Raw genomic sequence first — 24,608 nt, 5'->3', positions numbered from 1 at the left:
AACACCATGCAGGCACCTACACCCTCTTTACTGCATAGGCAACTTCAGATTCCTGTGGCAAATGTATGCCTATAGCTAAGGGATGATCCTACATAACCTTAACTACCCCAGAAAATCAGACAAACTTATGCCAAGGTCGTAATCATGACACACAAGCCAGGTATTATTTTTCATTTCATATCATTTCACAGTTAGGGCCTTGAAATAATATAAACAAATAAATAAATACATGCTAAGAACAGCCAAAGTAGTCAAATTTGACTTCCTAATACTATACCATCATAATCCTATTTCTCCCCTTCTCTACTACATTCAAAACCATGTCTTCCACCATATCCCCAAGTCCTCCCCAACGGAAGTAAGGACACACAAGGACAGGTTCCAAACTACACGAGTTCTACACTGGACAGTGAGAAACCAAACACAAAGGCTAACCAAGCTCATAACTAAAACCCTGTCCTTACTTAGCACTCATCCTTCCCATCCAGCTGCTCTAAAAAATACCCAAGAACTTAATTATCTTACCTACATACCTCTGTATCAAATGTTGCCATCATGGGTTAACAGGTTACTAGAGGCAATGCTACTAGAACAGCAGGGCAACTGCATAACCTATTTTTGTCAGAAAATAAAATTAAAAGCTATTCTTTCTTGAAATAAAGAAACAGTCAAAAGATCTAGCTGCTGTGTCACAAAGAACACACCTTACAGTGAACAGAATTGAAAGAGAAAAATAAAGCGTCTTTACTCATTAGCAATATATCCCAAAATAATCGAGGCAGACCAAGAAAGATCAATGAATTAAAATTAGGACGCAAGCATAAAATGGAAGTATTTTTAAACAAGAAAAAAAAATTATGGAAAAGTTAAAAATAATAAAAGATAAAAATAGATTAAATTGTTCCTATGAGTCATTTTCAGCATAACATTTTGAGGGGAAAAAAACCACCACTATACATCAGCAAACCAATTTCTCATTAAACTCTTTAAAATCCCTTAAGATGATGTTCCTCAGGTAAAGAGACTGAGCCATTTGATTCAACGAAACCATCAAAGTGAAAGCAAGCCATCTTTTCCAAGAATATCTTCCTAAGGTTTAGCCTTCACAGCAATCTTAATGCCCTCCCTCAGAAAAGAGTAATGCTCTAGGTAAGTGAAACCTAAGGACTAACAACGCCCCTTTTGGTCTTTTATTTCAAAGCTTATCTTCAGTGGAAGCTGGAGAACCATCCCACAGCATTAAAGCACACACCATTCTTCGGAGTTATTTTATTAACTTTGGACTCCGCATTCAAAATTTGGGAAAAAACCCCACAACAAACTGCCTCTTGCCTCCCCGGTGTTTTAAAAATTCACACAAAACATGACAAGACTACCTACAGAGAAACAGTGATGGACACAGCCATCAGAAAAAAAAAAAGCAGTAGAAAAAACTCCCAACATTTGTTTGCCCCTGTCTAATCTGATTTGTAATAATCTAAACTGACCGTTACTAAAATATTCCATAAAACACAGAGTATTTTATAACATATAATGTAAGTAATAAAACAGTTAAAAGAATGTTAGAGAATGCCTCAAGAAAAAAAAAAAAAAAAAAGAAGAAATTAGGAGAACTGGGGGGCATACACTTCCATAGCCAAGGGAAAGATCAATAAAAAATGGGTTTCTTTCAGCCATCATGTTTTGTGTCACAAAAGTATTTGTCTGAAGCAATAAGTGATATAATGTGATGTGGATCAAATGCACGAGAGATTTGGGTGACATTTTTAGGAGACATATGGACAAGAAATCAGTAGAGGTGTGGGGATTCCAACCCATGGAAGGAAGTAGTGAACTCAAGACACTTAAAAAAATCAGACAGTTAAAAAATATCTGTCCAAAATGGAATGAAAAATGTTGAGGGAAAATGTGATCAACAATGGGATCAAAATGTCAACCCAAAAGTGGGAGAAGAAGAAAGACTGAAGTGGGAGTCTCCATTTTGGAACACTTGGAACAGCTAGAAGCAAACGCTTAAATTTCACATTCAAGTTGTTTATAAGCAACTCAGTAACAACTGGACAACAATTTAAAACACATGTAAAATGAAAAAGTTTAGATAATGCATTGACTAAGATTTTGAATATTCTCAGAAGAAGATATTCCACACATGAGACAAATGAAAGACATCTGTAAGGGACAAATAAAGCCTAGGAGGAATCCTACACTCTTTGAAAAGAAACAAGACTGTTTGCAAAACAGCAAAGGAAAAAAGCAGCAAAGCCAAGCTGCAAAGGAAACAGTCTGTTTGCCATCGCTCACAGATGCAACAAGTAGGTATGTTTTCAAGCCTGAAAGCAGAATGGTAAACATGACAGAATGGGTGCCCACATGACCCAAAACCATCATGGCTGTCACCATGTTATGCCTCTGGAAGATACATGCGTTAAACTAATTAATCCAAAGACAGTAATAGAAGGCAGAACGTCCTTTTGGAGCAGTTCTGCTTTTCAGCTGGAAGAGGAGGAAAACCGACCTGATCCAGACCTCGTCAACGGACCAAAAGGGGGGAGGCAATTCCCAAGAGTCACAAGTATATGCTCCAGTTAAATATTGAGCATTTATTGAAGTGCTCCTGGAGGATAAAAATTTATACTGTCACCTATTTAATTTCTTCTCCTACATGAGAAAATATACAGAAATTGTGAATATTACAAAGAAATGGAAAAGAATATGAAATACTGAAAACATCTGTGGTCAGTGGCAACAGTTCAAGTCCACTCCACATAAAGCGAACTAGCACAGTTCTGGATTTTTGCTCAGTCCACTGTCTTTCAGAAAAATCAATGGCGATTTCTGCATGACAATTTCAGAAAGTTATTTAAGAAAGTGAATTGAAACCCAAGACGGGTCAGAGCACAATGATATTTAACAAAACTGAAGAGATTCCCAGTCATTTGAAAAAGCCGTATTAATTCTGCCAACTATTTCAGACACCACAGTAGAAAGCACTGCTCTCAGTTTCTCCTTTGCTTAATACGTTAACTGGCTAGAATTTCTTTTAATTGTTCGCACACGCACACAAAAGCAGCAAAGAGGCCCAACACACCTACTTATGCCGTTTTATCTGTGTAAATTCAGGGGTTTCACTACATTAGAAGTGAAAGCCATCTGCAGAAAAATCCCTTTGACTTCCTTTGCTTTGTTAAAATGCAGAAAAAACATTCTACTAATGGCACCACGCAGGCATAAAATTATTTTAAATAAAGGTAAGGACAGCTATATAGACACCAGATGGCACACTCGCTCAATACAGATCAAAATGAATACCTTAAATGGTATATATCACTACAATTCAAAATCTATCTCCAAAATAACTATTTAATTTTCCAGAAAGCTGTCAGTAATGAGAAGTGAACTGCCAGACAAAAAGAAAAAGCAATACATCAAAATATGATTATTAAGAGAAACAAGTGGACCATGAGGCTTAATTACACCGAATTACAAAGGTCCCCTTATTTTTTTCTTCAGCTACCATTCTCTTGAGAACTTTTATTTTCTAGAAAAGCAAAAATCTTGCAATGTTCCTGCTGTCAAGCTAAACTATCACAGAATCGGGCAATTAACTCGAAACTACTGTTTCTAAAACTAAAACATACAACAGAATTTGAGATCTCGCAGGATTGCTCTCTATCCTTTTTAACACTAATTTCCTCCAAAGCCCACACGTTTGGAGAAACAGAAAGCGGGAGGGGAAAAAGGCCAGAGAAATTCAGTTTGCAGATGTTGCTAAAATAACTGATTCTTTTCTGGAAAACTGAACTTAAATGCAGTTATTTGCAGAAGTGATAGATATGATGTTTACCTTTACTTACAGAGGCATCTATATTTACACCATTGGAATACCATTTGGAATATGTCCACTTCTTCATGCCTTTGCTACACTGAAAAGAAGTGAACTTTCATTTATAGGTGTTTTTTCCCCTGCTTTCTTAAAAAAAAACAACACCTAAACAAACAAAACAATCCCTAAACAAAAAAAAACAACACAAAATGCAAAACTCTTCATATACTCCATTCACTTCAAGCATTATGGAAGAGCTGCATCAATTTATCCTACTTCCCTTCCTAAATTTGACCTCAAGCCAAAACACAGTCCCATACTATCATGTACCCATGTATTTGGCAAGCTGACTGGTCTAGTTTTTATGTTTGTTTGATGTGTCATAGACCCAGTTGAGTTTTTACATTCAGTGATGAAGAAAAAAATAATTTTACAATGCTCTTTCTAATGAAAACTTTACGTCTCAGAAAGCTGAGTAACTCCTGATTATTTTTTTTTTTTTACAACACTAATTTAAGTTGAATATGTCAAAAATACTACCATTGAATAGTTGCTTTAATAGGTCTTCCAAGTACTTATTTAGAAGTCATATATAAATGAGTTGACCAATCATTGACAATGTTAATTAAAATGATGACTGATAAGTATAGATAAATGTTTTAAAATTATTTGCTGTTTTTATGAAGCACTGATACTTACACTCAAATCGGAATTGATGTTCTGTTTTCCTCTTGTAGCCATTTTTTTATTCAAAATGTGTATTTATGACATCACATAATTAAGTCACACAATAGATGTTTGGAAAGTACTTTGGTGGAAATGCTTCAGTTAAATACAAGATAACAGTCCTGTTTATCTTTTAATATACTTGGTAAGAAAAAAAATAATCACTCCTCTGCTATCTTTTCCTATTTGAAATAAAAGCGAGAAACAATAATCTATTCTAAACAATAGTATTTATTTGTAAAACAAAATCACTATACACAACAACTCCCTGTGCTAAAAACTGTCTGTAGGTGCTTTTTCAGTGTTTTTTTTATTATTATTTTTCAAAACTAATCTACTTAGACTACAGCCCCTCAGGCATAGATTTGTTTTCTTCCATTTTCCAAAGAACGAACAGCATAGTGTTGGCTAATAATTCTTTCCCCAGAACACAGACTTTTTACTGCTACACAGAAAAATCACTGTCTGTTCATTTGGATTTTATACAATGTAATTATAGAAAAAAAAGCTATCAGATTTTCAGGGTTTAGATAACAAAAATAAGTTTGGTATCAGAAAATCAGAATGTTTTATTTAAATCCCTCAACAAACTATAAAGTTCCCAAAATGGCTTTACAAAAAGCCTTCTTCACCTTTGTAAGACTGGGTAGATACTTCTTTTTCACTAAAAAGGAAGCAAAAATGAAATTTCCACACAAAAAAACGCCATACCACCCCCTAATATGCTCATTAAGCGTACCAGGAACTGACAGCATTTGTTGGAGGATGGAATATGCAATAACAGAAACACTGCCTGACTTCAAAGGCTACACCAGAATTACAGGAAAAAGCATCCCCTAACCCCTCTTACAGCACACAGCTAGCCCCAGATGCGCAATATTGCTTTAGAAGATGTGCATGTGTGTGACACTTCTCACAGAAACTCCATTACACTTCCAGACGACAGCACGTACAGTAGGTAAAGCACACCTCGTGAAATTTTAAAGTAAAGAAATTCACCGAAATATACCTAAGAGAATTTTTTTCAAGGGACAGGAGAACACTCATTTTGCAAAAACGCGACACCAGACTAACAAAATTATTTTAGCAATGACATCTTAGATAAACAATAACCTGTGTGTGTTTTTTTAGCAAATGAAGTTGGTGATTTGTTAAAAGCTGTTTTTTGTAAATATGGATCATCTCATAAAGGCTCTGAAAAACTGAACACACATCATTGAGTAGATGAAAAGCATTAATCTCTCAACTTACAGCACTGTCTGTATCTTTTTAAAGATTTTTTCCAAATAAACAAACTATTGTATGCTTTTAATCTTTATAATAAAAATACCTAATATGAAAAAATTGTACACTTCTGAAAAGCAAATGTTAAAAAACATTGTCAGGTTTTTAACAAATACAGAAAAAAAGTTTATAGGCATCTGGTTTACACAGATTGGCTATTGACTTCTATTAGCTATTAATTTCTCGGAAATTAACCAGCAACAGAAATAATGATTTGTGAAGCTTATACAAGTATGAAATTGGAATTATAAAGACTAAAGATTTTTTTCATACAGTTAGCATGTAGACTTAGTTAATCAAATGTGTTTGTATAAAATATCTCACAGTTACCAGCTATTTTTGTCATCAGTAACACTCTTAATGCAACTTTATCAAAATAAAATATTAGGGCTTACCCACAATTTCTGCCAACGAAGTAATGAAGAGTTAACTACGATAAACCAGTACAATGAAATCCCAACATGCAACATGTATTCTGTTCTCCTATGTATGTGGCAAAAAACCCTTCTTTCAATTCTATCAATTCAAGACAAATTTATGCAACATAAATGGAAATTCCCTTAAAAGCAGAAGACAGACAATTCAACAGACTTATAATTGCACTTGTTGATTATAAGTGTAAGCAAGGCCGATTACACGCTGTTAGCTAAGCAGGTTAGCCAATTCCTTCCAAAATAAAACTAGATGGAATAAAACATGCCCAGAGATACAAAAGTACACTGAGAAGAGAGGACTGAGAGTACTGTGAAGTAAGTATATTTTCAAATTGTTAACTACTTTGTCTTTATTTTAAACTATTTTAAAGGATTTGAGCAGCGAGTACTCAAAGAACAGAAGTAGTACCTGGTCATTGCTGTTGAAATGGCCCACACAGGTGTTCTCTGAGTACTAAGACTCAATTCAACTTCATATGAGAAGTTGTACAAAGGTCAATTTTTTTCCCCTCAAATACACACACAGCCCCAGACCTAATGACTTAAAAAGTATTCTCCTCCTAAAAAAAACCCAAAACAAAACAGACAAGTAACAAAAACTAACAGAAACTTTCCTGGGTTCATAGCAAAGGTGAGCAGGAATCCCATACTGCCAGGAAGTTTCTACCAAGTCTTCAAAGGTGTGCTATCTTCCTTTCGTTATACAGCCTAAGCGCACCAAGATCATGAAAGAGCTGAAATGAAGGAATTCAGCCTAGTTCAGAGAAAGAAATCCAGCAGGTGTCAAGGGTGTGAACCTCCTCTTCCATAGTTAAGTAGAAGACAGTAGGAAATAAAAAAAAAGACAACCCAGACCCAACAACCTGTCAGCTGTGGGAAAGCTAGAAGACTGGAGATAACTTTGACAGAGAAGCTCTACCCACAGGGCAACAAAGATGTTATCTTGCAAATCTGTATGTTGTAGAAAAGCGGAGAACTGGAGAGAACTGAAAGACTTACAAAAAATTCAAGCAGAAGAACGAAGTCTTTCTTAGAGCGGTAGCAGTAATTTTCCACAGTGCAATGCTGCACCGTGGCAACATACTAGTCCACTCAAAGCAAATATAGTCTCTATATTACATACCAGAATGTGTGTATCTATAGTCTCTAACACGTGAGGTCTGAAATCACCAGTGTAGCACCAGTGTAACACATCACAGTTTCACAGCTTAAGGGGAAAACTTCAGAGCAATCAGAATTCTCTCCATTTAGCGCAGAAGACGCTTGGCAGTTATTACCTGGGCATTAGAACAAACCAATCTTGTCTTCCCATGGATTTTTGTACAATGCCTTATATCACTCTTTTGTCTATTACTACTGTGAATGCCTTTCCTGTAGCACTTTTAGTTCTTTTTAGTCCCATAGTCATGAATCCTCACCCCCTAATACCACTACATGAGGTATAAAAAGAGGGAAGAGAGAGAAAGAAGGAAAACGCAAGAGGAGACACAAAGGGTTCAGTAAGCAGGAACACCAGGTAAGTCTTCCTTCTGTGTGAACAACAGCACGACAACAGTCAGTTCAACCTACCCAGAGAGCTGTAAGAACCTATGTGTTCTTACACATAGGGAAGAAGGAAACTTTCCCTCAATGAGAAAAAGAAAGGAAAAAAGTTTCTCCCCTACAGAGAGGTTCTTAATTATTCACTAAATTTAATTTTGGATTACTCACACTCCTAATAGTCAGAGCTAAATTAATCAGTTTGGCTTGAGTCATTGTTAAAGTTCTTCTTAGTCATAGACGAGGAAAAGGAGGCCATTAGGTAAATCAAAGCTGTGGCCCAAACAGTCCAAATATAATGGAATGTAATTAAAGCACACATTTAAGGTTAGGTCAGGAAAATACTTGCTTAATCCTATCAGTGTATACTCAGAAGAGTTAAGTATGGTATCTGCTAGTACAACCATAAAAAGTCTGGAAAGTTCCAGGAGGCAAATAAAGTTGTGCTGCATGAGAGATGAAGTATGTCTAAACCTAACGTGAGAGGGTTTACGTATTTCCTAATACCAAGAAGTATATTGGAAGATGAACCACCAGTTTATATGTAATAACTTACTAATTTCCAAAGGGTCATGGGAACACTACTCATTCCCTAATGTACTTTTATGTACATTTTATAGGTGATGTAACACATCACACATGAAAAACCTTGTTTTATGAGCAAGTAGGAGAGCAAAATTTTAGGGATTAGAGCACAGTGATTAATAAAAAAGTTCTACTTTCCAATGAAAGAAAGATGCTAAATCTTTCATCAGTACAGGAAGCAAAAGCTTTTGCTTCTCTTCTCTAAAAACTATCCACCAGGGAAGTTTGAGAAAACGTACAATGACTAGCAAGACTAGGAAGCTGAATAAACAGAAATAACAGGGTCTTGTGATGGTCACAAAATGTGCAGTCAGTCAGTAGGTTGCCTGTACATAAGGAAATGAGTAATTACTTTACAGCTGTAATTGGCGATTAGATATATTTAAAACTTAGCATACAAGAACATAGCATCCTTACTATTTATGGTGAAGAACAGCTTTAAAGGCTAAGTTTAAGTGCAAACTAAATTTTCACTTTTTCTGCAATTAACAGAGGACTTTGTGACCCAGGTAAAAGGAAAAGCTTGTCCAGCTCTTCAGTTAAGTACCATGTTTCCCAGCTTTTTACTTTAGCAAAACTATGTATTTAACACAAGTAATAAAGCATTAAACAGAGGAAAGGGCATTTATAACGAAAATGGAACATCAATCAAATTGAAATCCCGCAATTCAAAATGTCCAAAACATAAGTCATCTTAAACAAAATTATTATGAGTATGAGCTGCATAACAACAACTCAACCATCATTTACCGTGTTTCTGATTGGAATTTTCTTCGGCTCTGGTGGCACATCCTGAGGAACAAATTTCACTGGTTCCTTAATCTGCCTCCTTGATCTTTTGGTCCCATCTGGTAAGGTTTCCATGGCGATATCAGCCTCCATGTCACTGCTACCTGCCTGGTCACACTCTGAGCACTGCCTGCAAAGTGGAAGATTTTCTATTTAAAATTGCAGTCACAAAGCAGAAAAAGAAACATATTGAAGTGTTTGTGTTTAAAATAAATTAAAAAGTCAAGAAACCCAACGGACACCTAAAGAAGTCCCTCAAATGTACGATATTTTAAGCAACTAAGTAAAAAATGAGCAAGACCTTCTTATTGTTTTTTTTTCCTGATTGTATTTAAACTTTGAAAACCAAGACTCTGAAAGTAGGATTTAATCTTCAAGAAAGATGCACCCTATTTCACCATTTGCATCCTACCATATCCCCATTTTTAATGGTGCCCACTGATCTGTAATCTATTCATTATTGTAACTGTTGCTGCGGTTTAATCTTTACAATAACACACTGCTGAATTCATGCTGATGAGAGCACTCTTTAGTGGCTGGGATTTAGAAGACATGTCTGCAATGAAAATCAATTTTAATATCTAATTTCTAAGGGAGTGGATTTTAAATCTGTAAAAAAAAAAGAAGAGACAATTAAAGATATAGAAGCTGGAGACGCATAGTAAACTTTGAACAATGAGTTGAAAAAAATGCCTATTGAGTCTTTGAAAAAGTAAAGAATCACATTCAGAACTTCAAAAGAGAACAGATGCTAAGGTAACGCTATTAACAAGCTCCATGACAGAATTAACAAGATGGGAAATCATCAAGTTTTGTTCTTATTTTCAGAAAATACTTATCTTATACAAAGTCATAAATGGGGATCTTAACTAAAAATATGTTAATGAAAACTTAAAAATTACACCCACCGCTAAGAGCCATTTTTTTAATTCCTTCTCACACTATATTTCCAATTCAAAAAACTATAAAACCTTTCAAACAAATTCCAATTGATCACTGTAGTCGTATTAAACATGTTCTTTTTCTAATACCAACTAAAAAAAAAGTATCAACATTATGTTCTGCTATTAATTGTCATTAAAAGGGATACACACATTAAAAATTATCACATTAAAAAATATTTAAACGAAGGAGCAAATTTGCTTTGCAAGGAGACAAACAGAAAACATGTCTTTAATTATTTGAAGTTAAATGTTAATACAGACTTGTGACAAGAAGGCATAACCATCCCGTACCTAAACAAAAGAACAAAGTCAGGTACGTATGTTGTGTCCGAGCTGATTTCTTCAAATGTACATGTTCAACAGGAACAGCCTTTCTCCTGTGAACTTCAGTAAGGGCTAACACAATATCAACTGCATTAACTTGCCATGCCTTCTAATTCTTTCAAACTAATTGAAGCAGTATAATATCAGATCTCTACTGGCTACACCAGAAGACAACAGCAGTCATCGTGGTCCACTAGACAGACCACTGGCTACCAAGTCAAAATAGAGAGGATCTTATCCTGGATTGGGTAACTTACCAGTGTAACCCTGGCAAAGCGTAATCTTTCTCCTTCAGTTTTTCCATACGTGAAGTTAAGATAATCGTGGCTGCATTATAAAGTTATGAAGATCAATCACTTATCTCTAAAGCACTTGAGACCCAGGGAAACAGGACACATGCAAGTGCTAGTATTATTTGCTGGTCTAGGAAAGCAGAAGTACTACAGCGTAGACTGCAGGAAAGTATCAGTCTCTTCCCTCCTTCATGTAAGTATGGAGACTTTATCAGTAGCCAAAACACAAGGAAGTCAGTTTATGCAGTTCTTACACTCTGCAAACAGTTTTAGGCCAGCATACATGTGTGTAATACTCTATTCTTCCTCCTCTTTACAAACCTCAGTTCATTACAGACACAGTACCTGTAGCATTTCTAAGCCTCTTTAGGACACTAAAACATAAAACCAATAGAAAAATATAAGGTATAATAACTTTCACAAAATGCTACTTTTTACAGTTATATGTTTACATAAATTTGTGTGCACACACACACAAAAATATGTATACACACGCACTTAAGTAAATAAAGGCACACAGAGCAAATTACTATTATTGTTAAGATTTTATGAAGAAAGGCCCTCCAATGATGTAACAGGAGAGAGAAGCTTTAGAGATAAGAGCATTTCCTCAAAATTTTGTGTTGTCTGCTTAGCTAAAGGTTACTTGGTGTTCTTTTCTTTTATATGATGCATTGTCTTCAAGTTGCCGAAACTTGAAACTCAAAACTCTAAGGAGATTTTCTGTTTGGTAAGCATCAGAGAGCACAGCACTCCATAATACTGCAGCATCAGTCATGTCAATAATTTATGTAATGGAAAGCACAACTGAAAGTACTTACCATGGTCTGCTTATGCAGATGTAAGCAATAGCTATGAAAGTGTTCAAAAATACTGTGATGAACAATTCTTATAAAAAGTTTCTTTTCCCCATTCTTACAGTAAAAATATGTCGTATGTATAAATTTAAAAATAAGCATTCTACAACGAAAGAGCTGTATGAAAAAAAATTGAAGTTCTTACAAGACAAAAAAATAGCAGTATGATTTTACAGCAATATTTGGAGTTGCGAGCCAGTCTCTCGGATCTACCACCCTGCACCTAAGTTTTACATCATTCCTGTTCTTTAGCTCCGCACTGTTGAAAGGGAAAGACACAGTTTTTCTTCTACATAAGTTCAGACAGTTGTACAGAAAATAACTACGCAGATCAGCAAAGTACTTTAGTTTCATTAGGGCCCTATTTAAATGTAAATAAGTGAAGCATTTTAACTTTGATATTAGTGCGGAAGACAAGAAACATGTCTGCCAACAGATAAGGTACTGCGTGGAAGTTCCTGAAATTCCACTTTCATGACTTAAGCTTGCTCTGAAACAGGTGGTACAAGTGTCACAGCAATCACAATTAGAAAAAAGCTAGATCTACAAAAAGAAAGCTGCAAAATCACAGTACGATGGGGAGGGGTGGTGTGTCAATCACAGAACAAAACTTCACAAATACACCGAAGGTATGGGAAAAAAGGAAAGTTATAAACGTGAACTTACACGCAACCTCTTGATTTACTGGAATAACCTCAACTATCACAGGCACCCACATCTTACCAACCCTATTATAAAACAGTCAAGCTTCAACTATAAAGTAGTTCGGTTGTTAACTCCCATAGGGCCCACAGAAAAGCTATTACAGACACACACTCCTCTGGCTTGGAAACAATCTCCTAACTTTCAGTTCCTATTACAGTTTATTTCAACATGGTTCTTGAATTCAAAGAACTCTTTTCCCATTCTGCTGTTTAATCCCAACATATTCATGGAAAGCAGACATATGAATCGCCTTTCATTTGGCTACGCTAAAGCCATGCTCATTTAATTTCACCTCTTCAAGGACAATCAGTGAACAGAGAACCTACCACAACAGGTCACCTTTCCAACTATTACAACAATCCTCAACTACCTCTGAACTAGCAAGCATTGCCATGCAGCACAAACAAATCAACAGGAGAAACGGTGCCAAAGATTCAACTTCTGTACACAGGTTTTGTTTTGCCTTTAGTCTGGACTTGCCTAATCTAGACTCACAGAGAAAATCAGTAGAAGGCAATAATACACCTGCTACTAAAATGTACCTACTACTAAAAATTACTGGAAGTATTTGATCCATCAAGAAATCTCAGTGAGAACTTGAAACCTTTTCATACAGAAAGTTTTGTTTAAGCACTAACAACCTACAGAAGAAAAAAATTTTCCATGGTTTTGCTGTGTTTCCAGTCTGACCTGGTACAAGAACCAATGGTACCAGAGATACCTTCCCATCTCACAAAGCAAATGGATCTTCTCAACACACTAGCAAGAGACAAGAACAGCAAGTGAAAGGGAACACACATTATTAATTTTCAAAAATTATTAATGGTCCAGGCTAACACTGAAACACTGTTTTTGCGTAACTGCATGATACAAATCTTTCTGCATTGCCTGGTGAATAGATTTTGGAGCACAGGCAGCTTCAAGAAATGTGTGAACCTATAATGGGGCTTTAGCAGGCACTCAAAGATCACAGAGTGCTTTCTTCTTATGAAATTTTGGAAACTGATAGCATGAGGCCTTTAACCTAGAAATTTACAAAGTGAAAAAGTGAACATTTACATCACTGAGAAAGCAAGGAGGGGAGGGACAGTTTGGAGAAGGGGTGTTTTTTTTGGTCAAGTGGCAACGAAAACCATGGAGAGAAAGAAAACTCTGTTACTTCCCAAAAAATCCAGTGCAAACAATGACATTATGATGCTTCCTTACGCTGCAGCTTTACATATCAAAAAAAAAAAGTGAATGCATTTTAACTGATGGGCCTGGCACATGGGAATTTCTGAAATGATGATTAGAAAAGACGAAGAAACACTAAACACCATTCCTTTAGAAATGAAGCGTTACGAAGTTAAGGATCTACCAAACAGAGCTCAAAGCCAACATATTGTTAAACTTAACACAAATCTGGTTTTATTTTTGAAATTTTAATAAAAAAGCAAACAACATCTTTGCTATATGAGACAGAAAACCAGATAAAAACATAATGGAAATATTTTATTGAAAAGGTAATGCTACAAAAATTAGGAAAAAACTGAGGTTTTGTTCAGTTACCACATTATAGATGAATTAGACTGCCTTAACCGGTATGGTACACAGTTTCAGAGTGGCTTATATGATGAAAATATAAAGGACTCAGACTGAACAAGACAGTCATTCTTATAATCACAACTGAGCATTCGGCCAGAGGAGGATTTGGAAGAAACCAGCATCTTCTGCACACAGTGCTTACTGTGAAAAGAGTAGATTTAAGTCTTCTGAACAATACTATGGTGCTTCCAGAAAACAGTTCTACCCTCAGTGTTTAAAGATGAAAACTGTACAGTTATTAGTTAGAGTCTGGCTTGTTTTTATTTAGGAGGAACAGGTCTTGTAGACGTAACTCTGTGATAAACCACTGCTTGCAGTGTTAGCAAAGAATTAAACCACTTTGAACCTGCGAAACATGGACCAAAGCTTCAAGATGACACCTACGCTCTGGTAATTTGAATAAATCACACATGTTGAATGATGTACTGGAAGTGGAAAAAAAAAGGAGGACTGCTCTTATTGTGGAGAAAAGAGAGAGCATGTATGAACTAAAAAGAGTTTGTCAAAGAGCTTCAAAGAGCATCTTTCAGACAGTAAAGATACTGAAAATTTGCCATTTGCAACAACCCAAACATCCTTCAGTTAGGACAAGTGACAAATACACAAAAAATTTATATGTTATATGCAATATTATATTGCACTCTCACTTACACAAGTTAATAATTTTAATATAATTATCCAATGACTCAGGAGGAAAAAAACAATCGAGATGTGCTGGATCAGTACTGAATGAGTGGGGTCACGAATATGAACGAATGTCCAGATACTGAATGAGTGTTCACGGGACTCCTGGTCAGCAACACCACAGCGCATTCTGTCCTGTGGCCAATGCTCCCCACAGCAGAGTTACCACGAAAATAACTTGGCCTTCCAGAACAAAAAATAAAACCCACCAACCCTAATATGACCCCCTAGTCTTTGTTTAGTTCATCTCAGTCCCCAGCATTTCATGCGCTACCAGAAGTTATCACGGCTTTTCGGCAACTTCATTTCAATAGAAAGAGCGATTCCCTGTTGGTAGCTGCTGAGTATTTTCTTAATGAAAACGTCAATATTTTATAATCAGCTTTTGATTCTGTCTGTCAACATTTGTGCATTGCTTTTCTATCAGTTCTGATCATTCTCTACCAGTAAAATACACAGCTCCCAGTCCATCCCGAATGGTCAGGCGCATAAAAGCACAGAAGTTGTCAGAGAGAATGGCGAGACTTAATTTTATGATAAAATGTGCATCAAAAGAATATTCTAGAGTTTAATCAACAGGATTTCTAAGAAACTGAAAATTTCCAAATTTTTAAATAGAAGTATGCCACAGCATTTTACTCTATGATTAGAGCCGATGGTCTGCTTTGAAAGCACCACATGAAAACAGGTCGAAATTAATGCTTTCGTGTTTTATTACGTAAAACAGTTGTCATGCTCTTCCCTTCCAAAATGAATCTATTTGAAATGAGGGCAGGCTTTGGACTTACTATGTTACAAACAATTTCTTTCTAAAATATTCAAGATGTATAAATGTTACCTTGGAGAAAACTGTCAGGCCTCTGAACTGGGGAAATTCTTAACGTTAAGTGCTTGAAACCAGTTTCTAATAAGCTGTGAGACACTGGTGCTCACCAGGTCTAAGCTCTTACTGCGATTTCACTGAGACTAAAATCATTACCTCCTTTTAGTGTTTAGAAACATCGAGATAATTAATTATAATTTGTGCTTTCTTTAACAAATTAGCTTTTAAATATAAAAAAAGTTTTAATTCTTTTTTCTTACTACTAAATGTAATAGTGGATTTAGTCAAATAATTTCAAAATCCTTTTTTGTATACTATAATTTAAATTTCTATGAAATGGACAAAAAGTATAACTATTAACTAATCTACATAGCGTCCCACACGTAAGTTAAATCATTTGGCATCCTCAAACACAGTATAAAATACGAAGCTTATGGAATAAACTCCTGCTAAACTACCCAATGTTTAAATAAATATGTATTGATAAAGTATATGATTCTACTCATCAAACATTTTGCAAAGGCTCAAGTTAGCAATTATGAGCAAAGGATTAGCAGTGATAATGAAATAGAAAGTAAAAATTAAGAAGCAATTATTTTTAACTGTTTCCTGCTGATTAGTTTAAAAGAGGACTAAAGACAACATTCTTAACCACTTTAAATAAAGTCTTTCAACCTGCCTAACGTTTCAAGGAATTTCCCACTATACACATTTTCTTACTTTTATCTTTTTGTCTAAGTTCCCATTGTATCTATACAAATATCTGAAAAGCACATGGCCGCCATATAAAAAAAAAAATAAAATCGCACTTTTCTTCATAACTCAATGAAAAAGATTAAAATTGTATTCAAAACAGCAGCGGGGGGGGGGGGGGAACCTGCTGAACTCCAACTTAGATAAAGGGTCCATTCTATATGCTCTCTACTGATCCTGAAAAAAATACATAAAGGTGCGTTCAATGATGAAAAGAATGCAATCAATACAGCTCAATTTGTCCATTATAATCTCATACTCCAGAATATGCCCTATCTAATTAGAAGTAAAAGCTAAGTTTGTGATCTGAGATATAACTGAAGCATGAAATTCACAATAAAGATAAACTGTAGCTTTGAAATCAAAGCATTTTACTACCTAACCTGACCTATTCTGCCTTTAACACCTACTGAGAATTGTAGTCTTACATCTTTTGGACTGATAGCTCTTGGTGAGCCTTTTCAACTTGGTTAAAAAGCAGAACAAAAACCAAATGCAGAAGCTACCAAAAAAAAAAAAGCTTCTATGTAACATAACTACTTTGTAAATTTGACCAAAGAGCTGAGAATGCCCTTGAAATACTGAAAAGTTCAAAATCACAGACTACATTAAATAATTAAAGGAAGTTTAAGTCCAGAAAAATATTTGTGATGGTAAAAACCTTCCTGAGATTGTCAGCTTTTAAAGGAAATCTCTATTAATTTACTAACTAAATTTACAGGGGTAAATTCAGGTTTTGTCATGTTAAGATATAAAAAAAGAGAGACCTCCCATTTCATGTACCAGCCATCTTGCTCTGAACACAATCATCAAAACTACCCAAAAAGATGACTTCAGTAAATGTTTTATGGAATTTAAAAATAAATAAATAAATAAATACGAGACATCTGAAGAAAAATAGAAACCAAGTTTTTTCAATCAAAATAGTTTTACTGTATTTTTAGAAGGAATTCTTAGACAAATCTTATTTGGTACCTGAACCAAAAACCTGAACGTTTACACAAGGTGATGATGATACCTAGAGATGCTGTACACAAACTTTTTGCCAGACAAAAACTGCTTCTGAATAACTGCTTCTGACCCATTTTATAGCAGTTTAGAAACATGCAGAATGCTAACACAACACAGCAGCACGCTAATTTTATCACAGTTTGGAAATCAGCACCTTTACCACATTACCAGTTCTGCATTGTACGACTTAGCTTTTGTCCTGCTCCACTGGCACAAAAATAATTTTAATTCATGGAAATGTAACTGCAGTAAGTATGGTTGCGCATATGCTTCTGCCTTTGCAGATTTGAGTCATAAGACAGAAGTAAACCCAAATGATTTCCACATTTCAATAAACTACTAATTACAAGTTTATTTTTAAGTATTTACACGTATTTTCCTAAAGATCTGGACAGAGAGTTGCATATCTGGGTCCTAAGATAAACAGAAGATCAAGTCTTTAATTTCCAGCCTATCGTTTCCTACCATTATTATATAGCAGCATTAATAATCAAAAATGAATGCAAAAGCTAAGAAAATTAAAGCTATAATCTATTTCTACGCAGAGGCTAATAATGAGAAAATCTTTACAACTATTTTTTTACCTTGAAATATCACTGCTAATAACCTGAAAATAAAATACCTCAGTTCAGACTGCATTATAGCAATGTCTAAAACACTTAGAATTTGCAAGTCCATTCACATTTATGTCCTACTTTAAGAGATAGCACAAGACAATACATCAACTGCACTCTTACCAGTAACTGTTTTTGGTCTTCCTTGGCATCCGTGTAAGAGGTGGATCCAGGCAACCAAGATGATAATGGAGTTTACAAGTATCACACAGTAGGAGCAGGTGTTGATCATGGTTCTTCTTGCAAATTCCACAACTTTTCATGTAGGTAGCAAAAAAGTATTATATTTAAAATCATAAAGAACAAACAATACATCCCAACATAATCCAGTTTCAATACAAACAAGTGGCAACTTCCATCTGAATGCGTCATTTAAGTGCATAATTACTTTTTAAGGAGCTTCTATCGATATACAGTAAAGCATAAAAAGGCATCTAATATACTTAACAATAAAATGTCTTTCAATCTAATTTTTGAGGACTTCTAACCAGTAAGTAATCACTTGGTACATCAACAAAATGTACCAGTGGGAAGTGGAAAAAATACTATCTGTGCCATCCAAACGCTTAAATAGAAAACTATGCTGCTATTATCAGTCTTAACAATCATATGCTTATTTCAATAATGCAAGCACCCTGAAATAGGTCTCTGCTGCTATTATGTTCGGCAATGTATCAACTCATAAGAAATTACATTTCCTTTTTGTTATTATTATTTACCGTAATCGAAATTTTAGGTATTTCAAAAAGATCAGGTGTTCATTGATTCCATTATAAAATGGGAGGAACCAAATGACTGAATTTGAATGAAAGAGAACTAGTAAAGCGTGACTCCTATCATTTGTTTGTGTATACATCTAAATTGCCAAATCCTCAGCCCACTGCCGTGTTCTCAAGATTTTCACCTCTCGCAGCACTAAAATTAACTTTTGCTTATGTATCCCGTCTTCTTCATTTAGCCTGCTAGCTGGGCATGATACTGCCCACTTGCTGTGGCTGGAGGCCTGGCTGCTGCTCTCTAGATAAGCGACAGACCGTGCCACTTCTCAGCTGGTGGCAAGAGAAGAAGATCCAAGACGATATGTATATTTCGCACAGTCATGCTCTGGGATCCCAGCATATTTTCCACTGTTAGGCTTAGTTAAAACCCAGTCAGTGGCTTCACAACTTTGAAGGAGGAGAAAGGGTGGAACAATGACAGAGTAAGTGACACAAGCTATCCCAAAGCATTTGACAACCCATAAGCAAAAAGTAAAAATTCTTATATGACAAGTGTTTTATGCACCCAGCCACTGTGACTAAACAGCAGCACTGTTCGCAAAATCATCAATACAGATGACTGCATTCAAAAGACAAGATGACCAGTTAAAAATTTTCACACCACAGAGGCAAAGGAGCCTTCTATTTCAGCTGTGAAGAGTTACCTTTGTCCTCAAAGCACCGCTGCCAAATTAGCAAAAACACCCCAAAGCTTACTGATGAGTGCTAAGGTGAAGAATTGACTACTGTTCAACTTAGCCTTCAGAAGTAAGTAAAGCATATAGACAACTCTGAAGCATTTTGTTAATCAAAATCGAAGCAAACAATTTTCTCTTAGCACTTCTGTGAAACTATAACTTACTATATGTTTTATCTATTCTGTCAAGACTTTGTTACTTGCCTATAAAGTACAGCCGGAAGCGTGGATGTCTTTTGCGTTCCTCCTTCCTTTTTACTTGGTTTCCTTTCCTTAGGAGCACGTAGAATTGCTGGTATGTTCAATTTCTATTGGATTTGAACAAATGAAGTATACATGAGTCTTGAGAGTTTTAGAGAACACCACTCTAATCTCAATGCATGAAGAACAAGACAAATTATGAGTGGGAAATTGCTTAGCTAGCTATTTTGCAGACAAGAGCAACTACAGATGTTCATATTACAAAGTCATACTGGGATAAAGTAATATTATACTATTCTTTCTCAATTTAATAAATAAAACCCAGATTGAAATTCTAGCTTTCCAAATTTTTCTTCAAGCTTCAAACAGAGGGATGAACAAGGATGCATTTTTCTAAGCAGCTAAAACAAGCAAAGGCAAATTCAGAAAACTGACAGAATACTAAGGCAGTTTATTTTCCCCAACATCCCTGCTACAATGGTGCTCAATAGGTTAATTAGAAAAATTATCTTATTGGACCAAGCCCTTCACAAAGCAGACGAGATTCTCTTCGGGTTTCTACTAATCTGCAGTATGCTAGCTTCTCAGACAGCAGCCATCTATCAAAGTCATTTCTCAGCAGCCCCGTGGGTCTGCATCTGTTCAACCAACTGGAAAAAAAATGTCATGCAAGCTGTGCAAATGAATTCTACTTAACTTTTCTTCTTTTTTTTCCATTTAGCAACATTTGCACCAGGAAATATATTTGTGAATACTTACTCAAAGCCATCACAAAAAGGAGTGGAAAAAAATAATCTTGATTCAAGAGGTACATAATGAGAGAATCCTTCTTCACAAGTAGAAAAGATAGGTGGACAAATACAACCAGAAAAAGCTAGCATATCTTAAGAATCACAACTGCATAAAGAAAGGGTAAGCTTCATTTTCTGAATAGCAGCACTAACTCAGCTTTACAAAAGGGCACCACAAAATTGTGACCTAATTGTATGCCTGTATTTTTACAACAAACAGTTTCTTCAATCTTCCTTAAAATCACAATTGGAAATCTTTTCAGTCTCTCTCTGACATCTAAAATGTCCATTGCCATTTAATACCTTTGACATAAAGCATATGTCAAAACATGGCAAGAATCTATACTTCCCTCTTTTCTCCATGTGTATCAATGAGAACAAAGAAAATTGCTGGCAACAGGACGCAATCCAAATCTTCTCTTCTCCTGAATATTTATATTCATTTGACCAAAATATTCTGCTCTATCCAGTTAAAAACCATCACATATATACTGCAGTTTCAAAGATTTGTATCTTAGAAAAGCCATAAAGAGCTACCATATCATTTGAAGCCTACAGTAACTAAAGACAATGTGGAGACAAAAATGGTAGGACTAACTCATGCTTCACGTTAAGGTTCATCACAAATGACAGGTCAATCAGTTATACCAAATGAAAGAATTTTGCAAACAAGATCACTATTACAACAACAAAATTAAGCTACAGGTTTCCAATAGGTGGTTTGCAGAAGTCTAGGTATTTCAATCAGGAAACATTATCCCCAGAGTAAAGCCTGGGTCTCATCAAAGCAATTTATTCAGCCATAGAAGTGACAGGCAAAAACAAAATTCTGGGAACATCAGGTCTGCCTACGGAGTATAAAAAGGGGAGAAAAAACCCAACCAACCTGTCCAATGATTCTACCCAGCAGAGCCCAAATGCCTTGCCCTTCATTTCGCAGTTTTCCATTCAAATTTTGTAGCTCTTCCAAGGACTCACACAGCTGAAAAGTTAAAGAAAAAAAAATCAACAGGAATGAAAATCCATTAAGAGTTATTTAATAAAATTCATTCAACCTCTTACCTATCTAGGGTGCATTACTTTATTGTGTGAATAAAAAACAATGGAACTCATGTCAATATAGCTGAGACCAGTGCAATCATTCAGCAATTTAATGGAACTAAGATGAAAACCTGGGCAGCCACCTGTTTGTAAAGAAGATCTGAAGCATTTCAGTATGAAAAGACGGTTTCATAAAGTCAACTAAAAAGCAAAACTAAAATATAGCAACATCTTTTATGTGTTGTCCATACTACTTGAGCAATGACATTGTAACAAGTAACCATATAAATGAATTAAAGCTCTATATTGCATTACCAAAGAACATTCACTCACTGTCATAGAAAAAGATATAATTAATAAAGGATGCAAGCAGAAAAAAAGTTGTTTTTTTTTCTTCTGGAAGTACTTGTTTGTTACCACACAGCATATACAACCTATTAATTTGGTTAAAATCCCCGTGCACAATCCCCTTCCTCTTTATCATCTTCGGGCAGTTCACAAGGAACTGCTGCTTCATTTCCATATGTTTCCATTTAAAACACACACCTAACTATTTAAGAATTATTATCAACACTATTGTTTGTCATCACTGTCACCTGAGAGGCTGCTGAATTCCTCAAGAATTGCAGCATGTTATCTATTACAAAAGATACAGTATTTCTACGTTCGATTTCAAAATATTTAAAGATTAAAATAAAGATATAATTATTTAGTAAAAATGCAACTAAAATATAAAATGCTTTTTTAACCATGATGATAAGTTAATAAAAAAATAAAGCAGCAACATTTTGGGGGAGCAGTGCCATCATTTATGACCCCAAATTTCATATACTCACACAAAATACTGAGAGGACACTAGGGACGTGTAAATACTGATTATTTCAGCCTGAAAAATTAGTCAAGTCACTAAATCTAGGATGAACACAACTGTAGTTGGAGTTGACATAAACAAATAAACAACACTCCGACAATCCTAGACTCTCTATTATCAAGTAGGGTTCTAAGCAGAGAACCAAGCAGCAGGTTCAAAAAGAATGTAGAACTACACACAAGCAAAAAAAAAAAAAAAAAAAAACACACCACAGAGAGAGAAAGAGGAGTTAAACTGTTGTCTCAAAGTCTCAAATGAAATGCATAGAAAGAATGAAAAAAAGAAGGGCCCTAAGATACAGTTCACTCATGAGAGGGACCTGTCTGTCCATGTGCAATTTGTCACTGAGGTCTCAGTGGGGTTAGTTAAAGAACTCATGCCCAGCCAATATATGACATTTTAGAAGTTGAATCTGCTTGCATGGGGAAAAAAGACCACAGAATATTTTTAAAATAAATATGTTTTTAAATATAACTTTTAAAGAAAGAATGGTTTATATCTTTCTTTCTAAGTCATTTTGTTTGGAAAGCAAAATGCTACCAAACTAAACCGCAGCAATACTAAAAACAGTACGACAGTTCATTATCCCTTTTTCTTCACCTTATTATACTCCACATGAAGCTTTTCTTGCTCATTTTCTAATTTATCCTTGATATTCTTCTGTTCGGCCATATTCTCCTGGATCTGAATCATGCGCATATTTCTCTCTATTTAAAAGAAAATTGCATTATTTCCTATCCTTGGCTATATTTTCAAGTTTTACGCACTGAAAAATGTGAAGCAATGAAAAGCATAAAACCAATAAGAACACAAAAACACCAAACTATAGCCTATAGGTTTATTATACAGATTGAGTAGAATGAACAGTCATAACATTTACTTTCTGCTGCATAACTAGTAAAGTTATTTAAATGGTAAGCTTTGATCAGCCATCTAGCAAACAGTCCCAAGACAAAAATCACACCATTCCACACAGAAAGGGAGGAAAACAAAAGAAAAAAAATGACACCAAAGGTACCTAAGCTTCTACTCCCTTCCTAGCAATGACACTGCCTCCTGTTTATATTAGAATGATTTTCTTCTTTTCTGAAATTTTTTTTTAAAAAATCTCTAACTTACTTTGTAAATACAGATACCAAGCAATAATGTATCTGACCTAAAATGAAGTCATAATTCATATTTATCTATTAATAACAAAGAAATATAAGTAAAATAAAAAAGCCAATCACAGAATGGTTCAGGTTGGAAGGGACCTGAAAGATCATCTAGTTCCAGCCCCCCTGCCATGGGCAGGGACACCTCCCGCTAGACCAGGCTGCTCAAAGCCCCATCCAGCCTGGCCTTGAACACCTCCAGGGATGGGGTATCCACAGCTTCTCTAGGCAACGTGAATCAGCACAGTACACATACAGCAAAGGGATAATTTTTTTCTTGAGAAAAATAGGCAAATTTCATTCTTACCAAGGTAATAATTCACAAAATCAGCAGTGAGAGCTGGTTGTTTATGTTTTCTTCTTCCATCAACACTGGAACTAGTATCTGAAGTATCCACTGGAAAAATGTCTGTACTAATTCCCATTAACTCAGCTTTGCGCATAAGCTTACGTATGGCTGAAGCACTGCTAGTAAGTGGTCGTGGTAGCTTTTCCCTGGGAACCCAAGCCTGAGGCCTGGTGGTGCGGGCCAACTCTGCCTTGGCACGATACTGCTGTAGCCTGGCATTGATTCGAGCCTGCAATAAAGAATTCTATAAATTAAAAACATACGGGAACAATTCAAAATTGGTTTTGAGTTATATCCTTTTGAAACACATCCACAATCTATTTGCATTTTAAAAGCTGCATGATCTAATCAACACTGTTTTCACTCTGGAACTCTACAACTCAAGAAACAGCCACTGATTCAGACATTTGATTTTACTTCAAAACGCATACACAAATAACATTATCCTTTCACTAGGTTTTGGAGGTATTCACAGGTTTCCTGATGAGATGTCCCCAGCATGGATGATTGCTGGCTTTCAGACAATCCCTTCTAATAATGATAATCTGATGGGACTGTGAAAATTCACTACTGGGAAAAGCCTTGGCTGACCTATCAAAAATACATTTAGATATACTTTAAATTGGTATCTACGGGAGCATTTTTGCCATATTTGAGATCCTTTCATAGGAACTCCTCTCTCAATGTCATATCTCCTTATAAATGTTAAGCTAGCTGATTATAATGTGCCAAAAACACAACCAAAGCAGAAGTGAAGTAGGCAAGAGAGGCTCACAATATATATTGTCAATCACATCTGTATATCTGTGACCATCTGGGAGATCAACCCCAGAAGATCAAGTTGTTACTGACAGGTGGAAAACACTGTCTTGCGGGAACTCTATGTAGTGGCAATTCTAGCAGAAAATGACATCAACATACAAACCTTCAGAGGCAACACTCCAGCTGACTATCAGTTAGAAGTTGTTTACTTG

General features: G+C 35.5%; 1 protein-coding gene across 6 annotated transcripts in view; it reads right to left on the bottom strand.

Moving 5' to 3' along the window:
- Window positions 1-24,608, bottom strand: part of PHF14 (PHD finger protein 14) — a 168,300-nt gene that overhangs the window by 102,297 nt on the left and 41,395 nt on the right. For all 6 annotated transcript variants that reach the window (XM_074574759.1, XM_074574761.1, XM_074574760.1 and 3 more), the window contains exons 9-14: window positions 23,593-23,863; window positions 22,732-22,838; window positions 21,106-21,201; window positions 19,432-19,535; window positions 17,896-18,027; window positions 9,142-9,310 (exon numbers count right to left, since the gene is read on the bottom strand). In XM_074574759.1, the coding sequence (XP_074430860.1) occupies window positions 9,142-9,310; window positions 17,896-18,027; window positions 19,432-19,535; window positions 21,106-21,201; window positions 22,732-22,838; window positions 23,593-23,863 (879 nt within the window). The remainder of the gene's footprint in view (window positions 1-9,141; window positions 9,311-17,895; window positions 18,028-19,431; window positions 19,536-21,105; window positions 21,202-22,731; window positions 22,839-23,592; window positions 23,864-24,608) is intronic.

This window comes from Larus michahellis, chromosome 2 (assembly GCF_964199755.1).
Source record: "Larus michahellis chromosome 2, bLarMic1.1, whole genome shotgun sequence".
Classification (NCBI taxonomy): Eukaryota; Metazoa; Chordata; class Aves; order Charadriiformes; family Laridae; genus Larus; species Larus michahellis.
Note: the sequence above shows the minus strand (reverse complement) of the source record. Positions and strands in the feature narration are given on the sequence as shown.